The sequence below is a fragment of the Aedes albopictus genome, chromosome 3, assembly GCF_035046485.1.
Source record: "Aedes albopictus strain Foshan chromosome 3, AalbF5, whole genome shotgun sequence".
NCBI lineage: Eukaryota > Metazoa > Arthropoda > Insecta > Diptera > Culicidae > Aedes > Aedes albopictus.
The window spans coordinates 246,171,974-246,189,511 of NC_085138.1; the positions used below are offsets into that span (position 1 = coordinate 246,171,974).

The 17,538-nt window shown below is 45.1% G+C and overlaps 1 protein-coding gene and 1 long non-coding RNA gene across 2 annotated transcripts; both read left to right on the forward strand.

Annotated features, from left to right (window-relative positions):
* Positions 1-4,522: 4,522 nt before the first annotated feature.
* LOC134291756 (uncharacterized) lies at positions 4,523-6,167 on the forward strand. Its single transcript, XR_009999273.1, has 2 exons — positions 4,523-5,163; positions 5,238-6,167. It is a non-coding gene; the product is annotated as an uncharacterized LOC134291756 (long non-coding RNA).
* A 1,218-nt stretch (positions 6,168-7,385) lies between these two features.
* On the forward strand, positions 7,386-12,797 carry LOC134290680 (uncharacterized). Its single transcript, XM_062857859.1, has one exon. The coding sequence runs from the start codon at positions 7,386-7,388 to the stop codon at positions 12,795-12,797; it is 5,412 nt and encodes a 1,803-aa protein (XP_062713843.1).
* The last annotated feature ends 4,741 nt before the right edge of the window (positions 12,798-17,538 follow it).

Here is a 17,538-nt window from a genome sequence, read left to right on the forward strand (position 1 = left end):
TCCTGGGGAAATTCCTGGAGGAATGTCTGAAGGAACTCCTCGATGAATTTCTGAAAGAAATCCCGCAAGAATTTCTGGAGGAATGTTTTGAGGAATTTCTGAACAGATTTACTAACAAATTCCTGGAGGAATTCCCGAAGAAATTCCTGGAGGAAACCGTGGAGGACTACCTGGAGGAATTCCTCGAAGAATTTTTGGAAGAGTTCCGGGAGACATTCCTTTAGAATTCTCTTCAGGATTTCTGGCAGAAATTCCTAAACGATTTTCTGGAGGAATTCCTGGGGGAATTTTTGGAGGAATTCCTGGAGGATTTTCTGGACTTCTTCCTCGAGAAATTTCTGAAAAAATACTGGAGGAATTTTTCAGAAATTTCTGAAGAAATTTAAGGATGAATCCCAGGAGGGATTCCTGAATAAGTTCCCTGAGAATTTCTTGGAGAATTCCTTGAAGGGATCCATGGAGGAATCCTTGGAGGAATTTCTTGAGGAATTCCTGGAAGAGTTCCACGAGTAATTCTTTAAGGGTTTTCTGGACGAATCCATGGAGGAAATATTGGAGGATTTCTGGAGGACATTCTTTAAATATTTTTCCTAGAAGAAATTTCGGGAGGAGTCTCTGGAAGAAATGTTGGAGTATTTACTGGAGGAATTACTTGAGGAATTTTGGGAAAAATATATTATGCTTTCTGGAGAAATTTTGTGGGGGGAATTTCTGGAGGAATTCCTAAAGGGATTTCTTCAGGAACTTTTTGAAGAATTTCTGAAGAAATTCATTAATGAATATCTGGAAGGATTCCTGAAGGGAAGGAATTCCTGGAGAAATTCCTGAAGGAATCCGTGGTAGGGAATTCTTTGAAGAGTTCCGATAGACATTGCTTTAGGATTCTCTGGAGGAATTCTGGCAAAAAATCCTAGATGATTTCCCTGGTGGAATTCCTGGAGGCTTTTCTGGTCTTCTTCCTTGAAATCCTGGAGGAGTTTTCAAGGAAATTTTGTAGAAATTTGTGAACGATTTCCTGGAGGAATTCCTGGAGAAATTCCTTGAAAATTTCCTGGAGGAATCATTGGAGGAATTTCTCGACGAATTCCTGGAAGAGTTCTGTGAGAAATTCCTTTTGGATTTTCTGGAGGAATCCGTGGAGAAAATATTAAAGGAATTCTGGCAGCTATTCCTAAAATATTTTTCCTATAAAAAAAATCAGGAGGAATCTCTGGAGGAATTCTTGGAGTTTTTACTGGAGAAGTTATTTGAGGAATTTCTGGAGAAATACACTCAGTAGCAAAACAAAAGCCGAACCGTTTTTTTCTCCCAATATGCGTCATATTCAATCTTCTGTAACTTTGGCAATTATCAATATTTTTGGCTGAAAATTTCACCACTTCATCATCCTGGAGGAGTCCATGGAGGATTCCCTGGAGAAATTCCTCGAGGAATTCCTGGAAGTGTTCCGAGAGAAACTCCTTTATGATTTTCTGGAGGAATCCGTGGAAGAATTCCTGGAAGAAATCTCTGGAGGCATCTTTGAGAGCATTCTGGAGGAATGTCTGAAGGAACTGCTCGAGGAAGTTTTGAAGGAATACCTGGAGGAGTTATTTGATGAGTTTCTGAAGAAATTCTTTAATGAATTCCTGGAGGATTTTTTCGAGCAACATCTGAAGAAGTTCAGTAATGATTCCCTAGAGGAATTCGCAAGGGAATTCCTGGAGAAATTCTTGGACAAAATGTTGGAGAAATCCTTGGAGGAACCAGTGGAGGATTTCCTGGAGCAATTACTCGAAGAATTCCTCGAGGAATTCCTGGATGAATTCTTGGAAGAGTTCTGGGAGACTTTCTTCTAGGATTCTCTAGAGGAATTCTCTCAGAAACTCCTTGAGGAGTTTCTGCAGGAATTCCTGGAAGAATTTCTGGAGGAATTTTAGAAGGATTTTCTGAAGAAATTCATGGATGAATCTTTGGGGGAAATCCTGCAAAAATTCCTTGAGAATTTCTTGGAAAATTTTCTGGAGAAATCCATGGAAGAATCCTTGGAGGAATTTCTCAAGGAATTCGTGGAAGACATCGATGAGAAATTCCTTTCGGATTTTCTGGAGGAATCCGTGGAGCAATTGCTGGAAGAATCCTTGGAGGAAATATTGGGGAGAATTCTGGCAGACCTTCCTAGAGGATTAGAAAAATTTTTAGGTGGAATCCCTGGAGGAATTCGTGGTGTATTTTCTGAAGGAATTTCTGGACGAATTATTTGAATTTCTGGAGAAATACATGATGCTTCCTGGAAAAAAGTTGTGGAAAAATTCCTGTAGGATTCCGCTTGGAGGAACTGCTCGCGGAATTCCTGGAAGAGTTCAGGGAGAAATTCCTTTAGCATTTTCTGAAGGAATCCGTAGAGAAATTCCTGGGAAAAAACCCTGACGGCATCTTGGAAGAATTTCTTGAAGATTCCTTGAGGAATTCATATACGTATCCGTGGAGGAATCTCTGTAGATTGAAACAAGGATTTCGATCGAAATTATCTATTTAGGAATTCTGAATCAATCTGTGCAGTTTTCTCTGATTCTAACATCACTAGGATCAGTGTACCAGTTATGGCTATAGTACCTCGAATTTGCCATAGTTGATTTTCAACCTTTAACGATATGTGAATATGTGAATATGTGAACGAAAGATCACGTTCATAAAAGATGATATCACTCATTCAAACTTCCCATTTTCCTCAAATTATGATAGAAATAAATCGTTTTCCTTAACATTTTTGCCCTATTTCGCCATAGTGTACCAGTTATGGCAAATTCCATAAGGAATGCATGTAAGTAGTACAAAGTGGAACCGAAATTAAAAAAAAATATGTCCATAACTGGTACAGTGTTCCTATCATTGGCACACGCCGTAATAAATAGTAAAAGTGGGTTTGGCTCAGATTTTATATTTTTCCTGTAAAGTATGAAAACAAATCTATCATTTGACATATCGACGAATTTCGTCGGTCTTCTTATTATTTTTGTAGAAGTTGTTTTCCTTAGGTAGTGCGATAACTGGTACAAGCACCCTAATTGTCCAAGATTGAAATTCTTTCACAACGATATTTTTGTGATACGTTTATAAAATTTTATAAGAGTCGAGATAATGACTTCATATTAAAGTTTCGCATTGCCTTGAAATAATCATCTGAAGCTTTCTCCAGTACTTGGCGATGTAAGCACCACTGCACTTTGGAACCCCTTCTTGGGAATTCATATTGCGTGTAATACCGTGATTCTATTTTGCACCATGATCATTATTGCCCCATCATTGAAGTACCCCCCCTAAGCAAGAACCCTGCGCACGCCAGCAGAAAGAACGAGATCACGAAGCGATGGAAGAGCTGTACCGTGTTAAGCACAATGAAGTTCTACGAGAAGCTGAACCGCTCGTGCAGAGGGTTCATGCCACAAGCCGACATGTGGCGAGACAATCACGGGAATCTTCTCACAAGCGAGCGTGAGGTGGTCGAGAGATGGCGGCAGCATTACGATGGCGAAGTTGCAAGCACCGAAAGAGCCGTGGTAACAGTTCTAGGAGTACGTGCGCAGGATGAATGGTGATGAAAGTTTTCTTACCCCTAACCTTCAAGAGATTGAGGAGGTGGTTAGCCGGTTGAAAAACAACACAGCTGCTGTAGCAGATCAGCTACCGTAAACCGGGGTCAAATTGATCTTCGGGTCGAAATTGATCACAAGTTTTTCGGTTAGGTTTAGCATATTTTAAGTAATTTCCTTTCAACTATCGTGCAGTTGGGAACCGATACTAAACGATATTTGCTTGGAAACTATTTGAAGAATGTTATATCTAACAGAAAATTGTCTGATCAATTTCGACCCGGAGATTTGACCCCGGTTTATGGTACCAAGCGAGTTACGGTGGAGAAGCACACATTACCTAGATTTGGGAGGAGGAAGTCTTAAGGTACACCGGGACAAGTTGAAATAGGTGGGGCAAGATGAAACAGCGGGTTAACATGATGTTATCCAATGATAGTGGACAGCTTGAATGCAATAAAACATAGAGTTTTTGATTTTTAAACAATCTTTTGGCGAAAGAAAAAAATCTATAATGTATTGAAAACTTTTTCAAAACTTCGCGTGTCATTTTGCTCCACTCGTTTCAACTTGCCCCGGTGTACCTTACCGAAGGAAAGAATAGAATGTACCTACAAAAGGAGCGATAAGTTGGGTTGCGGGAACTATCGCGCGATCACCCTTCTGAGCGCTGCCTACAAGATACTCTCTCAAATTTTATGCCGCCGTCTAGCACCGATTGCAAGAAAGATCGTGGGGAAAAATAAGGCTGGATTCATGGGTGAACACGCTACAACAGACCAGATGTTCGCCGTCCGCCAGGTGTTGCAGAAATGACGGGAATACAACGTGCCCACATATCACTTGTTCATAAAATTTAAATAGACGTATGATACAATCGATCGAGCTGTGGCAGATTATGTACAAATACGGTTTTCCGGATAAACTAATACGACTGATCATGGCGACGATGGATCTAGTGATGTGCGTAGTTTGAGTATCATTCGAGTATGCACTCTCGAGTCCACTCGAATCCCGCAAAGGGTTACAACAAGGTGATGGTCTTTCGTGCTTGCTGATCAACAATGCTTTAAAGGGTAAGGAGAGCGGGGATAAACACGAGTGGAACGATTTTCACGAAGTCCGTTCAGCTGCTTGGTTTCGCAGATGATATTGATAGTATCCAGCTTTCCACGCTCGCCATAATGGCGGATGCTATAAAACTGTTTGACAGCATCTGTGCCCCGGTTAACGCAACGACTTATTTCATCCATAGCAACCATTGATAAACACCATAAACACATTTTTCTCTTGTCAACGGAAAACAAACCAGCCAAAAATTTCGTAAGCATTGTCAAACTAAATTATTCAGTTTTTAAACATTTATTTTTCTTCTAGCTTTGAAACTGGACATATAAGCATATTCAGCTTGTTGCCGTTTCTGATACGCTTTTCTTAAGCCTCGAGGATGGACGCCGGAACCCAGAGAGGGCACCGATCAAACCTTCATCCATTTTCCCACCTCACCGTCATCAACTTATCTCTTGTAGTTCGTAAATTGCACAGCCGAAGGCATTGCTAACAAGTTTCGTAAAACAAAAGATTTCGCACAGTGAATATCATACTATTGGAATTACACATTAATGCTTTTTCTAGTGTAAGAATATTGAATATGTTTCTTTTTAGGATGAATATCTGATTTCCAATATTTCGTAAACTGATTCAAATGGTTAATACAACTACGGGCGAGCATGATCCTACTTTAACCAGATCTCTGACCGCACCCTTTCCGAACCCTTTCGATATCGGAAATCTACTCTGCAAAATCAGCACCAGAGTTCGTCAGGGAGAACTGAAAGCAACATCATTAAAAGTACTAAGAAGCCCTAATCTACAAAGATTGACGGTTTGTTACATCCACCGGAGTCACAAGCTGCTGAATGTACGAGCGGCCGCATAAGCGCCACATCGAAAACCGGATGCAAGAGGAATCACTATTGAGCATTTCTTTAACCAGCGACAAGCAAACGTTTGTTAACAACATTAGCTAAGCTAAAAAATCTAGCAAAAAACATTTTTTTTTCACGATATTGTTTTACTATTACTTTAGAGCTTTTAGTAGAACTTGTTACTTCAGACTCTAGTTTAATTTAAAAACACTTCACTTTTGCAAAAGAAAATAAAAAATGAATAACTCTTTTAAAGAAAACTAGAAAGGACGAGCAAATTCCTTTTAATTCTACTACTGTGCTTATCTTCGGACAGATAGGCCTATTTCGTCTGTGACTTACAGACTTCTTCAGTGTCAAGTGCTCGACTGAAGAAAACCTCGCATTCGTTGTGGTATTTATACTAGGAGTGTATGTGTAGGTACGTGTGTGGGTAAAAGTGTAGTTATAAAAATGTAGGTACAAAATTGTAGGTACAAAATTGTAGGTACAGATTTGTAAAAAAAGGTGTATCTACCTGTTAGAAAACAGGGTGTCAATAAGATACCTAAAGCTAGGAAAATTCCTACCGATTTGGTAGGTAGTCAATTGGTGTTTGTTGTGTTATTTTTTCCTGCCGATTTGGTAGGTAGTCAATTTGTGTTTTGTGTATTGTGTAATGTTTTGTGTGTGTTAGGTAATAGTAGTTTACGCAACAAGGTGCAGAATGACGATTTTTACAGCACGAGTCGTACATTTATCCAACGAGGCTTGCCGAGTTGGATAATTACGACGAGTGCTGGAAAAATCGAGTTCTGCACCGAGTTGCGTACAACGTTTTTTGCAATTTCATAAATTACCCTTGAGGATAGTTTTTAACAAAACTTTTTCATCAAACTGCACACTGATGTTCATAGCCATTGTAAAATATTGTAGAATTTGTACTCATTAGACCTATTCAAACCGCTCTGCAACGGATATCAGCCTAACTGAGGACCGCGAGCGGACCTCTCATTCTCGCAGCATACAAATAACGTTTTTCGCAAATCACTCAACCTATCTCCGGCAGCCCGGAGATAGGAGAATAGCTCAGTTCGAAACACCAGTCAGTCTCGAGACAGTGCGCGAACCAGTCGCAAATAGTTGTAACAATAAACGTGTTTTATTCAGTGATCCTCGGTGTTATAATTTGTGGTGGAAGAAGCCTCTCGTCGGTGCGGGATTAATTGCTGTGCTATCGCCGTACTAATCACTCTGGGCCACGGATTCCCCAGAGGCGCGATTCGGAAGTAGTTCGTTTTGAGAAACGGTGTTTCGGTCGCGATTGACCAGTGCGCAAGGTCGAAGACGGAACATTTTATGGTCCTTCGAACCGGATTCGATCGAAGCGACGAACAATAGTGCGGTGAAACAGTGGTGATTGTTCTGTGCGGCGTGGTTGGCCTTCGCCATTGTACGATCGCCCTTGAAAGGCGGTATTGTTGCTGACCACTGCATTGTTGCTTGGTGCTGCGGTGGCTGTGAGCACGTGGTTCGGCTGCGCAGCGCATATCAACGACATCGATCCACGCGCGGCTGTGCAGCGCTCCCCATCGAGCAAACCATCGCATCGGACACTCAGCTAAGTACCTAGTTATAAGGAGATAGTCGAAAGTGGTGTTTAGAACGCCCGCAACTGTTGCATGTGCTTGTAAAGCCACCAAATAAACGATCGTTTTTATTGCGTTTTATTTGGTCTGGGGGGTTGATTTGGTTCGCTGAGTTGAGCGCATTTTTGTGCCCGTTGGCCTTTTGATTGATTTGTCTCATATATTCTGTCACTCGGTGGGTTCTGTCAAGCGCGGAAACGTTCGATATCGCGGCGCGGTCGGTTACTTTGTGCAGTGCAAGTGTGAAAGTGATTAAGATGGGGAATACTGACCTGAGAAAGCTGACGAAGAAGGAGCGCCAACTGCGGGACATGGTGGAATCCATTGAGGAGTTCGTGAACCAGTTCCAGGAGGCACGTGATCGAGGCTCAGTTCCAGCAAGACTGAAGAAGCTGGACGAGGTCTACGATTCGTTCTGCGATGTGCGTGCTGACATTGAAATACTCCTCGAAGAATGCGACACCGACGATGAAGAGATGAAAGAGGTTCCAGCAGCGGTTCGCGAACAGGCCATGGCGGCCAGAGCCAAGCAACGTAGCGAACAAAGTTCCAAGATCCTGAAGGCGTTCATTCAACAATACTTCCGACTTAAACAAGCATTAGAAGCTTTCATGCACGGCCCCGGCTCAAGCAGTCAACAGGTTCCGGCACCCACGAACAACCCACCGACGGCGGCTTCTCCTATGCGTGTGAAGCTGCCCGAGCTGAAGATTCCGACGTTTCGAGGATCGCTCATGGAATGGGTCACTTTTAGGGACACCTTCAAAACCCTAATTGTCGACAATCCACATCTGACCGATATCGATCGGTTCACATACCTCCGAACTTCGTTGGCGGGAGAGGCGCTGCAGCAGATTGCGTCTATTGACCTCACGGCAGACAACTACTCCATAGCATGGCGCTCACTGGAGTCACGTTACGAAAACAAGAAGCTCCTGGTGAAATCCCACATAGATGCCCTGTTCGCAGTCAACCCGATGAAGAAGGAGTCTTTCGAAGCGCTGAATCACGTCATCGGCGAGTTTGAGAAGCATCTTCAGATGCTGACGAAGCTCGGCGAAAATACTCAAGATTGGAGTACACTTCTGGCCCACATGCTGGCCAGCAAACTCGATCCCACAACGCAGCGGTTGTGGGAAACGGAACATCGCTCCACAGATGTTCCCAAGTATGACGACATGTTGAAATTTCTGTCGAACCACAGGACAGTTTTGCGTTCTATTTCTGGTGAAACAGAACCACCAAAGGAGCCGAAAAAACCCTCGAAGTTCAGTAGCAGTTATTCGGTTCAGCAACAGTCATGTCCATTCTGCAGTGATGGGCAACATTGGACGTACCAGTGCAAGCGGTTCAAGGAAATGAGAGTCGACGAACGGAGGAATGCTGTGAAGGTCAACGAATTGTGCTTCAACTGTCTCGGTCGCGGTCACACTTCAAAGGTCTGTTCCCGAGGCGCCTGTCGTGTTTGCGGTCAACGGCATCATTCATTGCTGCACATCAACAGCACTAGTGAGCAACAAACACCGCAATCGAACAAGCGCTCGCAACAGTCAACACAGAACCCACAATCGAGTCAGACAAGTTCAATCTCACAACACAGAAAGCCAACACAATCCATTCCTCAGCAGTCCTCAAACCAATCACCCAAAAACCCAATTCCTATCGCCAGTCCAAACATTCTAACACCTCGTACACCAGACACTCCTAATGTCGTACTTACCGCTCAAGAAGCCAAGGTGTCACGATCGGTTCTACTAGCAACTGCGATCGTGACCCTTGAAGACCCTTTTGGAAACACCATGCAAGCTAGAGCATTGCTTGACAGTGGCTCTCAGCTGAGTTTCATTTCTGAACGAGCATCGCAGCGTTTGAAATTCAAGCGCTCTCGTGAGGCACTTTCGATTAGTGGTATCGGTCAAACCGCTAAAAAGTGCAACCAATCCATTTCCGCCCGTGTTCGATCTCGTATTTCGTCGTTCACTGGGGAAGATGTATTCTACGTTCTACCACAAGTTACGCTAAACCTTCCCATCCGGAAGATTGATTCCACCAGTCTGCAACTTCCGGAGGACATCGCACTCGCCGATCCGCATTTCACGGAGCCCGGTAGCGTGGATGTGATCATCGGAGCAGGATTGTTCTTCGACCTGCTTCTCAAGGAGAAATTCAAACTCGGAGAGGATGGACCAGTCGTACAAAACACGAGCCTTGGTTGGATTGTATGCGGAAATCTCCCTATCGAGTCGGACGTGCTTAGGCCGCACGTTGCCAATGTATGCACCGAAAAACTGGACGATCTGCTCACGCGATTCTGGGAACTGGAGTCGTGCAAAACGAATAGTGTACTGTCACTAGAGGAATACGCCTGCGAAAAACTCTTCGACCGCACAACGGTGCGGGATGAAAGTGGGCGGTTCATTGTTACACTTCCCAAGAAGGATTACCTGATTCGTCAACTTGGGGATTCAAGATCCACGGCGATGCGCCGCTTCTTGTCACTAGAACGCCGGCTAGACCAGAATGTACATCTCAAACAGATGTACAGCGAGTTTATTCACGAATATCTCCGCATGGGCCACATGGAGGAGGTTGTCGCCGATGAAGAAGATGCTGCACTGCCGCAGTACTTTATTCCGCATCATTGCGTCATCAAATCCGACAGCACAACCACAAAGCTGCGGGTGGTGTTTGACGCATCATGTGCTACGTCGACCGGAGTCTCCCTCAATAATGCGTTGATGGTGGGGCCGACGGTTCAGGATGATATCATAACGATCATCCTTCGCTTCCGATTCCATCGGATTGCCATCGTAGCAGACGTCGAAAAAATGTACCGCATGGTACTACAACAGTGGACGGATCGCAAACTGCAAAAGATCTTCTGGCGAGATAATCGGAACGAGGAAATCCGAGTATTCCAGTTGAACACCGTAACGTACGGGACGGCATCAGCGCCGTATTTGGCGACAAAATGCCTCAAGCGACTCGCAGAACTGGATGGACACAAATACCCTGGAGCAGCAAGAATTCTCAGCAAAGATTTTTATGTTGACGACATGATGACTGGAGTTGACAGTGTTGAAGATGGAGTCAAGCTGTGCAGCGACATGCAGCAGCTGCTGAAAGGCGGAGGATTCAACCTGCGAAAGTGGAGCAGCAACTGTCCAGCTGTTCTGGAGGAAATACCCACGGAGCTCAAGGACGACCGCAGCTCGTTCGAGCTCGACGACTCAAGCGCTATCATAAAAACTCTTGGGCTAATATGGGAGCCCAGGACAGATGTGTTCCGCTTCAAGGTTCCGGAGTGGACATCTTCGGTGATCTGCAAACGTTCGGTCATTTCTGACCTAGCCAGAATTTTCGATCCCATCGGACTAATCGGAGTCGTGACAGTAACTGCTAAAATATTCGTGCAGATTCTCTGGAAACAGAAGGTTTCCTGGGATGAACCTCTACAAGACGAGCTCCAAGACCAATGGCTCGAGTTTCGCGCCAGTCTGTCGAGGCTCGAAAATCTGCAAATGCCGAGATGGATCGGTTTTCGGAAAGATTGCCTCTCGGTAGAACTCCACGGATTTTGTGATGCTTCTATGAAGGCCTATGGAGCATGCATATACGTCCGATGTACGCACATCGATGGGACAATCACATCCCACTTGCTAGTAGCAAAATCACGAGTCGCACCGCTTGCAGAGATGGGAAAGAAGAGGAAACACCTCACAATTCCACGGTTAGAGTTGTCTTCCGCTGTACTTCTAGCTCACCTGTATGAGAAAACTTCAGCAAGTATTCCAGTGTCCACTCAGTCGTATTTCCACACCGATTCTATGATTGTAAGATACTGGCTGTCATCAAACCCGTCGCGATACCAAATGTTCGTGGCGAACAGGATCTCAGAGGTGCAGCATCTGACGAAGAACGGAACGTGGCGACATGTTGCGGGCAATGACAATCCCGCGGATGGCCTATCGCGCGGTGTTTCGCCTGCAGATCTACAGCAGAACTCGCTATGGTGGGAAGGTCCGAGCTGGTTGCGACAAGAGAAGGACTGCTGGCCGGAAACACACGAAGTAGTACTGGAGGAACTCGATCGTTCGCACTTGGAGGAAGGTTCCGCAGTAGCTTCAGTAGCAGCAATTTCTCCGCCGAGTGAAATCTTCGGATTACGTTCCACATTGCACCGGTTAGAAAAACTAGTCGCTATGTTGCTGCGCTTCAAACACAACGCTCTGCTGGCACGTGGATCGACTCCCAGGAGGTACGGCCCGGTTTCACATGCAGAACGGGAGGACGCCCTACTGCACCTAGTGAAGCTGTCACAGAAGGAGTGCTTCGCTCAAGAAATCGCCGATCTCGAAAGAAAGGGAGAAGTCAAGCCAACTTCTCGAATCAACACTCTCCATCCACGGCTGGTCGAAGGCGTACTCCGAGTTGGCGGCCGGCTGGAAAATGCTCCAGTTTCGACGGACCGGAAGCATCCTATGTTGTTGGATAAGAATCATCCGCTAACGTTCATGATAATGCGTCGTTTCCACTTTGAACACCTTCACGCTGGACCACAACTGCTGGTAGCCAGTGTCCGTGAACGTTTCTGGCCACTCAGTGCGCGCAGTCTCGCTAGGACGATTGTGCATGGATGCATCACCTGCTTCCGGAATAAGCCGACAGTCCATGACCAGTTGATGGCCGATCTTCCTGCGGAACGGGTTACCCCAGCGCCACCATTTCTTCGGGTGGGCGTTGACTATTGTGGGCCCTTCTTGATCAACTACCCTAATAGAAAGCGAATCAGCGTCAAGCACTACGCTGCAATCTTTGTTTGCTTGGTAACTAAGGCGGTCCATATTGAGATGGTTGCTGACCTTACCACCCAAGGTTTCCTGGGCGCACTGAAACGGTTCGTGGCCAGACGTGGGAAACCAGCCCTTATTACGTGCGATAACGGCTCCAACTTCGTTGGAGCAAGGCGGCAGTTGGACGAACTTGCCGCTCTGTTCAGAGGCCAACAATCTCAGCAAGCAATCACTGCTGGAGCTGCGGATGTTGGGATAGACTTCAAATTCATCCCTGCCAAATCCCCAAACTTCGGCGGTTTGTGGGAGGCGGCAGTGAAATCCATGAAGCAACACCTGAAGAAGACGATAGGGCTGCGAACGGTTACTCCCGAAGAACTGAACACAGTTCTGACACAAATCGAGGCGTGTCTGAACTCCAGACCGCTTACACAGATCAGCAACGATCCGAGTGACCTTGATGTGTTGACTCCAGGCCACTTTCTCATTCAACGTCCTTTGACGGCCGTGGCGGAACCGTGGCTGCAAGACGTTCCGGAGAACAGACTCTCCAGGTGGCAGAAAACTGAAGATTTTGTTCAGCGTGTGTGGTCCAGATGGTCCATGCAGTACTTGTCCGATCTGCACAACAGGACAAAGTGGACCCGTCAGAAGAACAACCTGTTCGTTGGCACAATGGTGCTGATCAAGGAGGATAACCTTCCTCCTCTTAAATGGCTTCTCGGAAGGGTGACGGAGATCCATCCAGGCGTGGATGGAAACATCAGGGTCGTTACTGTCCGGACTAAGGATGGGAATGTCGTACGTGCTATCTCTAAGATATGCATCCTGCCCATCAGCGATAACGACCAGCCACCAACGACCGAGGGGAACTAGGTCTCCTCCAACGGAGGCGCAGGGGCGCCTGCGGGGGCCAACCGGCTCCCGCACACCAGTTAAGTGTATGTGTTTAATAGATTTTCAAAAAGCTTAAGGAATGTTTTGTATACGTAGCTACCCTCTCCAACGGCCCGGAGGCCGTTCAGCGAAGCCACCCACGAAAGATGTCATCATAGTCTCACGTCACTTCCTCGACTTTCTGGATTGCCCAGATGACAGATCTGCCAACGTAGAAGCTCAGAAACCCCCTCTCCGGAGATTCCCGGACCGGTTCCGTGTTCAGCGCTGTCCACGCCGCGGAATCAGGCACATGCTGTGTCTATGTTTGCTCGATGCTCAACCGATCTTCTACCAGCGCAATCGTCAGTCTGGGGCAATTTAGGAGGAAGCCATGCCACGCAGCTCTCGAAACCCAACCCACGTTCAACCAGGCGAACCCATCGTCATCGGCGCAGGAGCGCTCGCGGAGGCGCGCAAGCCTCCGCGGCAGGGAAGTCGATTTAAGTTTGTTCTTGACTTGTAAAAAATCCCTTCTCATCTTTTTCAGTCGTCTATTCTGTCCACGTCGCTGCGCCGGCGCGCGTAGCCGTAGCCGTCCGATGTCACCGATCCAATGCCACCCGTCCGGACCTGGCGATCCCGATGCGACCGATCTTAAGGTCGATCATTCCTTCTGTAGTCCGACAGCGTAGTCGGATTCGATCCACAACGGTGGACCGTCCATGCAACCGAAGAATACTTTGCTGGCGACGAGAATGAAGTGTCGCTAGCAAGCTGGAGTTCCTGGAAACTCAACCGAACGCAGCCTTCCATAACGTTGATTCCTTATGTAGATCATATTGCCATGTATAGATTGTACCCATTAGTTTCATAGTTAGTAGACTAGTAGAATATTGTATAGTTCTGTGACACTCTTTTGAAATACCGCGTATTCCAAGGCGGCCGGTATGTAAAATATTGTAGAATTTGTACTCATTAGACCTATTCAAACCGCTCTGCAACGGATATCAGCCTAACTGAGGACCGCGAGCGGACCTCTCATTCTCGCAGCATACAAATAACGTTTTTCGCAAATCACTCAACCTATCTCCGGCAGCCCGGAGATAGGAGAATAGCTCAGTTCGAAACACCAGTCAGTCTCGAGACAGTGCGCGAACCAGTCGCAAATAGTTGTAACAATAAACGTGTTTTATTCAGTGATCCTCGGTGTTATAATTTGTGGTGGAAGAAGCCTCTCGTCGGTGCGGGATTAATTGCTGTGCTATCGCCGTACTAATCACTCTGGGCCACGGATTCCCCAGAGGCGCGATTCGGAAGTAGTTCGTTTTGAGAAACGGTGTTTCGGTCGCGATTGACCAGTGCGCAAGGTCGAAGACGGAACAGCCATGTTTAAGTAAATCTTAACATAACAGGTTATACTGTGCAGTTGTCACAATTTTTCAAAACTGCCTCCACAAAGCATCAAGAAGTTGACCAAAATTGAAAACAGTGCTGTAATGGTTCATTACGCAACGCAAATCAGTGCTGTAATGAACCATTACAGCACTGTTTATTTGGTGCGGGAAATTAGGCCTTTTCCTGTCAGACTTGCGTGAGGTAAAACAGCCTATTACGATGAGAAATTGCAAAAAAATTTAAACAGCCACGTGTACCCATTGCCCTGATCCTTGTTAAGTAGTTTTTTATTGTTTTGTTTGTAAATTTCTAAACTTTCTGCAACATCAAGTTTCCATGGGTTTGTAATGTGTCGTAAGAGTTTAATATTTGAAGTATTCAAAAAATGTCCTTCATTGAAAATATGTTCAGCAACTTTAGATTTAAAATGATGAATGAGTCCCTTGTCTGTGTCTTTGTGTGCTTTTGATACTTCCGTTATGTGTTCTTTGAATCGTCTGTTGAGTGTGCGTATTACCGGAAGAATGGATGGAAGGTATCGTGTGTCCCATCTACAAAAAGGGCGACAAGTTGGATTGCGGGAACTACCGCGCGATCACACTACTGAGCGCTGCCTACAAGATACTCTCTCAAATTTTATGCCGCCGACTATCACCGATTGCAAGAGAGTTCGTGGGGCAATATCAGGCTGGATTTATGGGTGAACGCGCTACAACGGACCAGATGTTCGCCATCCGCCAGGTGTTGCAGAAGAATGGGTGACAAAACGTCGAAAGACACAACGTCGAATGCCAAAACGTCGAATGCCAAAACGTCGAAAGGACAAAACGTCGAAAAGTGTATAACAGTTCAGTGTGGTTTTATTTTGAGATTTTGTGTGTATCGATTAAATCATGTTGATAGCCTGAGAGGGGTAGCGATACGGTAGATCCACCAAGATGGCAGGATGACGAACTAATTCACGGGGACACACTCATTATGTCTCATTATCTCGGGTCACTGCCCAAGCGCTGAAGGTCAGTGACTCATTTTGCGTATAGTTCAATTGCAACACAGGGTGCCAGTAGAAGGGGCTTCAAAGAAGTAAGAGAAGAAAAGGCCGGGAATAAATAATGTTGGCGTGATGTGAGTTTTTATATACGACAGTGCGAATATTCCCTACCCGTGAAGAACTGGTCAAGAAACAGCCTCAGGAAGGCTCCCCTTAGAACTAGTTGGCAGATACAAGAGAAAGAATGAGTATCCTTTAAAAGAATAAAGAACTCACTATTTGCTTAGATTACTCGATTTCGACGTTTTCGACGTTTTGTCCTTTCGACGTTTTGTCCCTTTCGACGTTTTGGCATTCGACCTTTTGGCATTCGACGTTTTGGCATTCGACGTTTTGTCTTTCGACGTTTTGTCCCTAAGCCGTTGCAGAAATGCCGCGAATACAACGTACCCACACATCACTTGTTCATCGATTTCAAATCGGCGTATGATACAATCGATCGAGAACAGCTATGGCAGATTATGCACGAATACGGATTCCCGGATAAACTGATACGATTGATCAAGGCGACGATGGATCGAGTGATGTGCGTAGTTCGAGTATCAGGGACACTCTCGAGTCCCTTCGAATCTCGCAGAGGGTTACGGCAAGGTGATGGTCTTTCATGCTTGCTGTTCAACATAGCTTTGGAGGGTGTAATAAGGAGAGCGGTGATAAACACGAGTGGGACGATTTTCACGAAGTCCGTTCAGCAGCTTGGTTTCGCCGATTATATTGATATTATTGCTCGTAAATTTGAGACGATGGCGGAAACGTACATCCGACTTAAGAATGAAGTCAGGCGTCTATCGACAGTGATCGAGGCGGTTGAAGAATTCGTGTACTTGGGCTCACTGGTGACCACCGACAACGACACCGGCAGAGAAATTCAGAGACGGACTGTGGCAGGAAATCAAGCTTACTGTGGACTCCGCCGAACTCTAAGATCGAAAACAGTTCGCCGTCACACTAAGTTAACTATATCTACAAAACGATGATTAGAACGGTAGTTCTCTATGGGCACGAAACATGGACCGTACGTGCAGAGGACCAACGCGCCCTTGGGGTTTTCGAATGGATGGTGTTGCGTACCATCTACGGCTGAGTGCAGATGGAAGACGGAAATTTAAGAAGGCGAATGAACCACGAGCTACATCAGCAGCTAAGAGAAAAAACCATCGTCCACACCGCCAAAATCGGGAGGCTACGGTGGGCGGGTTACTTTATTAGGATGTCGGACAGCAACCCGACTAAAATGGTTCTCGAGTGTCGTCGAACCGGTTTACAAGAAGACGTGGAGCGCAGCGAGCTAGGTGGGTCGATAAAGTGGTGGACGATTTGCGGACCCTTCGCAGAGTGCAGAACCGGAGACACACAGTAATGTAGGTACTGTATGTACATGGAAAACTATTTAGTAATTATTACTTTATTATAGAGATTTTCAGCCCTAAGCTGGTTCATCTCTAGGAACATTATTGAGGAAATTTGCTGTAAAACTATCAAAGTTACCCCGTTCTACGGTATTTAAAATCTCAACAAATTTTAAATTGTGGCCAATATTTACAATTTTTTAATGACAATGAAATCTTTCGACAATCTCGCATTGAATCACGTCTTTCGTGTACAATCACAACAAAAGGTATAGGGTCAGACACACTAACAGAAGCTCAAATAGACATACAACATTCAGCGGCATGCTCCCTCCCATTGGGGTTGTTACGGCAATAACAACCCTTATTCTGAAATTGACGTAGGTTTTTCTTGTAAGTTGGTTGAGCATGCATCGTGCCACTATTATCTCCTAACATATGGATTTCGAACGGTGGATAATGATTTCCTTTCCGCGTACTGCTCAGTACTTTCAAGTAACCAAGAAAGTAAACGTAATGATACCATAATTAGAATAATTCATTGAAATAATTGCCATGCTAAATATACATGATAGCAAGCACTAAATAAACCATCAACTGAGACAATAGCAAGGGCGAGTCGTTTCCATCAGAGCGATTCCAAGCAACAGCATCAAAATTAAGGAAAATTTTTAATTCATGATTTTCTATTGAACTGAAACTTTGCACAGTTTTTCAGTTCCATCTAAATCGCCATTTTTCGATATCAAATTTTTATTTAGAGCCACGACTAACTTTTCAAAAGGGTGTATGTGAAAATGGTTCAAAAATATTCAAAAATATGCACAGCAAAAACGGATTGTTCGATTGTTATGAATTTTTCAGCAAAGTTAGATAGCTAAATGGTGATTTCTAAGAAAATATACACTGTGAAAAAAAAAATCTATTTTATCATTGAAAAACA